Source organism: Alosa pseudoharengus, unplaced genomic scaffold, assembly GCF_046254945.1.
Source record: "Alosa pseudoharengus isolate Yale_2024_CS ecotype anadromous, Long Island Sound unplaced genomic scaffold, YU_APseudo_1.1 YU_APseudo_1.1_scf_19, whole genome shotgun sequence".
NCBI lineage: Eukaryota > Metazoa > Chordata > Actinopteri > Clupeiformes > Clupeidae > Alosa > Alosa pseudoharengus.
The window spans coordinates 27,233,948-27,240,529 of record NW_027468657.1 but is presented as its reverse complement, the minus strand read 5'-3'; the positions used below and the strand labels follow the sequence as shown (position 1 = coordinate 27,240,529).

The 6,582-nt window shown below is 46.7% G+C and overlaps 1 protein-coding gene across 1 annotated transcript in view; it reads left to right on the top strand.

The window, feature by feature from the left end:
* afg2a (AAA ATPase AFG2A) overlaps nt 1–5,991 on the top strand; it is a gene marked incomplete in the record, with an annotated part of 75,838 nt that extends 69,847 nt beyond the window's left edge. The window contains 1 exon segment of the mRNA XM_076292157.1: nt 5,521–5,991. Within this exon segment, the coding sequence (XP_076148272.1) occupies nt 5,521–5,697 (177 nt within the window).
* Nucleotides 5,992–6,582: the final 591 nt, after the last annotated feature.

Here is a 6,582-nt window from a genome sequence, read left to right as displayed (position 1 = left end):
CTCATATCAGAATTCTATGAAACTATATTGTGATCTTCTCATATGCACACTTAATTCTGGATTAAAAACATGGATTTCAGTGTGAAGAATTAAATGCATGCTTGCATTAGGTTGTTGGCCTTAGCTCAGATATTATATTTGTTTGCTAAAGAGAAGCTAAATGAAATGAACGGTGGTGTGCTGCTGAATTCCTAAGATGCCTTTCCCCGCAAATGCATTTTGATAAAAGCTACTGCAGTGGCTAATTAGCAAAATAGTTTCCACAGCGCTATGCGGTTTGAAACTCCGCTAGACGTCCATCTCCAACCTAGCCATTAATATACGGCTGACATTATGATAGGCAGAGTACCGCCAGCCCGAAGGTCCGCAGCAATGCATCAGTTTTGAACCCCTATATATTTAAGTGATCGCCGGCGTAATTTATTGGGGGGGGGGGGGGGGGGGGGGAAAATAAAGTCTGCTTCGCAATAAACCCCGATCCATAATTTAGTTGGGCTGCCACAGGCCAGCTCATGCTTTTCTGCACGCTAGCAGTTTCGCCCTCGGCCTCCACCACCAACCAACAACACACACACACACACACACACACACACCAAAGACAAGGGGCCTGCTCTTGCTCTGCGTCAGAGGTGCCCTGAGTATGGGTAGGAATGCCTTCACGTTCACAAACAAAATGCCTCTTGCTGGCCCTGTTTGCATTTGTGGGTTTTTCGCGCACAAAATTGTGTGCGGTAAACACGTGCACTGACATGCATGGAGAGTGTGTGTGTGTGTGTGTGTGTGTGTGTGTGTGTGTTTGTGTTTGTATGTGTGTGTGTGTGTGTGTGTGTGTGTGTGTGTGTGTGTGTGTGTGTGTGTGTGTGTGTGTGTGTGTGTGTGTGTGTGTACGTATACACTCCCCTTGGTCAGCCCATCTGGAGCTGTATGTTCAGGAGAGGCTGAAGGAAGCATTCTGCGGCTCGAGAAGTTTAGTGTAACAGAGTTCAAGCTGAAAGAGGAGGTTGGAGGGAGGGCGGGCGGAAGGGAGGGAAAGAAAAAAAGAAAGAATGAAAGAAAGAATGAAAGAAAGAAACAAAGAAAGGAGTGCTAGGATGTTCTGCTTGGCTGACATGCTGGATGGCAACGGGAGAGTCCTGTCATTCCCCCCATGAAAGTCCTAGTAAACACAACACAAGAGAGATGAGCTTGTTTATGGGTGTCTGTGTTTTCTGTTTATGTGTGTGTGTGTGTGTGTGTGTGTGTGTGTGTGTATGGGGGCTTGTTGCGTGGAGACGTTGCTAGCTCATATGGTGTTTGAATCAAATGCAGAGCAGACTCGGACTCAGACTCACGCATGCAGTCAGGCACGCGTGCATGCAAACACACACACACACACACACACACACACACACACACATAAGGCAAAGCACAAACACACAAATGCATATAAAGGAACGTAAAGACTGTCTTCCTGTCATTAGTGTGGTATGCCCGCATTGTTTCCCTACAGCGCTGGAGAACATGTTTCATCATTTGCCTGATACATATTCCTTCAAATTAGCCCCAGCCTCTGTTTACAGAGCTCGAATCAAGCTTTTTCTTCAGCCGGAACACAAAAAGACAAGGGAGGTTTGGGCTAGGGGTTGGGGGGGGGTTGAGGGGGGGGGGGGGGGTGGCAGAATCTTACTTCCGAACATCTGCTAAGCACCTGCCACCCCAAACCAGTTCTGTTACACGAGTGACATGTTTCATAGTGCCTCATGATGGAAGCGATAAACATTTTAATCAGCCCTGTGCCCACAGTCTTTCTTGGGCGATTCTTTTCACCATAGGTCATCGTGGCGGAACGCGAGCTTGAGCCCATGGCAGTGTCAGTGTTGGCAAGAGAGGTTTAGTCTGTCACGCTACGCTCAACGCTAGAATGACAAATAATAACTATTTCAACAGTTGTGATTAGCAACTCCCAAGGAATAATCGCAATCCATGTAGGCTCCAATTTAAACATAGCAGGTTGAATGGAGAAATGGCTGATTGTGTGTGTAGCAGCTTTAATGTCCCCCCCGTCCTGTGTGTGTAGCAGCTTTATGTTCCCCCCTGTCCTGTGTGTGTAGCAGCTTTATGTTCCCCCCTGTCCTGTGTGTGTAGCGGCTTTATGCCCCCCCCCCCCCCCCCGTCCTGTGGAAGAGGGTGCGCTAACAAAAACAGTCCCCTCTCCGCTGCCTGTGTGGTGATGAGCCAGAGCATACTGGAGCGCTGCCAGGCAGGACACACACACACACACACACACACACACACACACACACACACACACACACACACACACACACAGGTTACTGGCATACCTCAGTAAACACACGACTTGCACTGCTGCAGGTACCGCATCGGGTTTTTGTCAAAACAAACACACGCACACACACAAACACACAAACACATGCTATGCTCTTTCTCACCCTCCTGGTCTTCCTCTCTCTTTGTTGTTGTTGTCTCTATAAGACACATGCACACACCAGAACCCTCATTAACAAACACACACATTGTAAAAAAAATTTTTCACATAGACACACACACAGAGGCAGATCCCGCACGTCAGCCAAACACAAACCAGATCAGGAGACACACTCACACACACACATACACACACACACACACACACACACACACACACACATCCACACACACACACACACACACACATCCACACATCCACACACATCCATGAAGACAGCAATGCCATGTTTTTGTGTGTGTGTGATGTCTCAGGAAAGTAGCTCAGAGGTTGCAACATGAGACGCCAACTCCACCCAAAGTCATTGAAGAATTTGGCTGTGGTATTTTTTTGGTTGGTTGGGGGCGGGGGGGGGGGGGGTGGGGGGGTGCAGCATTGCAGAAGAAAAAAAAAACCTGTGCAGATTCCAATGTTGTGAATGAATATTACACTCGGGAACCCTTTGAACACAGTGAGGCTACGGCAAGGTTATGATCCGGGCACTCTTCACCCTCCGCTCTTCCCTCCACCCACGGCTGTTCCTCTGCCTCTCTCCTCCATCTTCTGTGTCTCTCTTTTCTTCTTCTTCTTTTTTTTCTTCTTCTATCCTTCACCCCTAATAAGCACAAACAGGAAAAATAAAGACACCAGCCTGCCACCTTTTCATTTGCCTCAGTCTCTCTCTCTCTCTCTCTCTCTCTCCCTCCCCCTGCCTCTCTCTCTCTCTCTCTCTCTCTCTCTCTCTCTCTCTCTCTCTCTCTCTCTCTGCTGGAAGAAAGTGCTTAGTCCCCCTCACAGGAAGCCCAAGTCATGGTTTTCACAGTAGTCTCAGCCTCTAATTGCAGGGTGTAGGTGAGAGGTGCTGCTTGGTATGGAGATCATTTTTGCCTGAGAGAATTTCAATCACCTTCCACCGGCTTAAGGTTTCCGCTCTCCACAAGGGAAGAAAGGAGGAAGATAAAAGCATTAATATCACTTTTAGGTAACATTAGTACCCGTCTGTCCTTTATTTGAAGTCACATATAAAAACATTGAATTTAAATACTTATAGCTGTAGTCCTGAAGACTACAATATACTTCAATATAGTATCAGGTCTAATTATTGTTTTGCCCTCTTTACTCAAGGGGCTAAGGTATGAACCACTTACAAAAACGTTGTAGTTTGTAGCCATTGTCAGCAACAGTTGGCAAGAGATAGAGAGAGAGAAGTAACTCCCAGCCGGATGACGGATATAACATGTTTGTCAAACACGCTTTGCTCAAACACTGTGATAATGCCCATGGTGAGCTCTGCCGTCCCTCCCTCTTTCCCTCCTGTCCTCCCTCTCTCCCTCTCTCTTCCTCCCTTCGTCCTCCCGTTCCCCGACTCCCATGCAGCCCCTAGCCAGGCTCCGGTGCGGGTGAGGAGGTGAGGCGGCTGGCTTGTATAATTCCTGGTGAATTATGCAATCCTGACATGGAAAACGCGCTATGTGACCTTCGCCGGGAGAGAGAGCGAGAGAGAGAGAGAGAGAGAGAGAGAGAGAGAGCGAGTGAGCGAGATTCTGCACACGCCTCCAGAGTGAATCACTTCCGAAAGCAGACGGAGGTGATGAACACCAGGCGCTCTCTCTCTCTTCCCTCCCTCTCCCTCCTCTCTTCCCCTCTTGCCCCCCTCTCCCCTTCTCCCACCCTCCCTCTCCATCTCCCCTGCTCTCTCTCTCTCTCTCTCCCTCCCTTCCTCCCTCCCTCTTCTTCGCTCTATCTCCCACTCTCTCTCCACCTTAGCCCTCCCTCTCTCCTCTCTCTCCCCCTCTCTCCTCTCTCCTCTCTCTCTCTCCTTCTCCTTCTCTCTCTCTATCTCTCTATCTCTCTCTCTCTCTCTCTCTCTCTTTTCCCCCGTGGTGGCCCATGCCACCCTCCGGAACGGCTCTCTTTTGTTCCACCCGGCAGTTCAGCAGACGGAGATCTTACGCAATCAACCTCCGTAAAAAAGCACACCAACGGAACCAATCTATCTTTATAATGACAGATAGGGCTGTATTGAGGTTGCAGGATATGCGCGCTGATATGCTCTGCCAAGAGGCTCTGTGGCTTAACGCTAACCCTGAGCAATGTCAGGAATGAGCTCACAGCAACTTGCAGGGGTAGTGCAGCCATTTAAAAAGTCACTTCCCGATGAACTGATTAAAGGAAAATAGTACTGTTCGTACTGGAGAGAGAGAGAGATAGAGAGAGAGAGAATGAGTGAGTGAATGAGTGAGTGAAAGAGAAATAGAGTGAAAAAGAGAGGGAGAGAGAGAGAGGGAAAAGGAGAGGGAATTAAAAAGAAGACTAGCCTGAAATGGCAGTGAAAAGTACATCCAGTGAAAAAAAAAAAAAAAAACTTTATTGCCTCCCGAAATATTCTTTCTCTCTCCCTCATTTCACTCTTAGATGTGTGCAGTGGAGTTATGTTGCCTTTATTAAACACTTGGTTTTGCATGCAAATGCTGTGCTGGCACTGTTAATACCCTCTGACTCCCACGCCAGGCCAAATGCAAACATGTAATAGGATGTTTTTGAGCTTAAAATAGACTCTTAATTGCTGAACAGTATTTCTGTGTCCTAGTGCAGGGAGGGGCAGGTATTTGCCTTTCAACTGTGCGATAATTAGCACTCAAATGTCTGGACTAGTGCCAAACCATTATAGGGAAGCGGAATGAAATATACAAAGTTTGATAAATGATTTTTAGGAATGTGGGGATTATTTTCGTTACTTTGAAGTTTGTATCTGCATATTGTTTAATTCTCACACTGTTGATATCACTCTGTTAAGTTTGTTGTTGCACTGTGCATATTGTGTAATTCTCTCACTGTTGATATCACTCTGTTTTTCTAACAAATGTTTTCTACTGTATGATAAATAGCTATAAATAATCAATGTTCTGTCGTTTGTTTTTCCACTTCAGCTGAGTAACTTGTTGACTGTACAGAACCAAGATGAGCTTGCCTTGCCATTATGTGAGATTCTCTCACGCTTCGCTGTCTGATTGGCCGGCCTGACAGCCCCTATCTATCTCTGTTTCCTCTCGCAGATAGCTGCAGTATGCAGGGAAGCGGCCCTCCTGGCCCTGCAGGAGGACATCAAAGCACAGCGTGTCGCGCGGAGCCATTTTGAGAGCGCCCTCGACGCGGTCAAGCCCAGGGTTCCAGACTCCCTGATCCAGTCGTATATTAACTACCAGCGGCAGAGTGGACAGACTCGCTGGTGATGTCACTGCCCAAGGATTCCAGGGCTGCATACCCCCCCCCCCCCCTCTCTCTCTCTAGAGGTGGTGGTCAGCCTACCCCCACCCCCAACCCCGCATCCCAAATCACCCTGTGCTGGTCCTGGGGAGTTGAGGGGACAGAAAACAGAAGATGAAAGGCCCAGGAAGGATAAAGGGGCTGTGATTGATTGTTTGCATTTTTACTGTTGCGGCCCCCAGTAACACCCTGCAAGGTTTATAATAGTGTTCTCTGTTAATACAATCAACACAAACCTTACTGAGTGGTATTATTTGTAATAAATGTGTATTTAAGTAATGTGTGTCTCAGTGTGTGTATTTGCTCCCTTTTAAAGTTTTTTTTTATCCTACACAGAAACACAAAAAATGATGCAAAGAGGAAAATTAATTAATAAATAAATAAATGTATATGTGAAATGGCTGTAGCAGAGGCCATTTATTCAAAAGCACTAATGTGCCATCAGCATTTTTGCATCTACCAGTCCATGTGAACCTAATGTGACACCTCAAAAAAAAAAAAAAAAAAAAAAAACAATAGAACTATTAAGCTGTAAAAAAGGGGGGTGAGTAAGTTTTGTGTATATCCTTAGAGAAGAGTATAAGGGATTTCAAGTTGTGCTTTGCATGGGACTGACACATATTGTGTCAAATATAAATAACGATCTGTAGTGATCTCCATGTGCCTGTTTCTAGTTTAATCTCTCACAGTTTGCTGAACGGAGTTCCTGTTGGAGTCATTGGGTATTGATTTTTCCATGTGAATGGGATAAATTGACTTTGTATTGAACTTCCTATTCTCATGGATCCGGATGTAGCGCATCCTCGACACCAATCACACCAGTCAAGAACAGAGGGGCGGGGGGGGGGTGC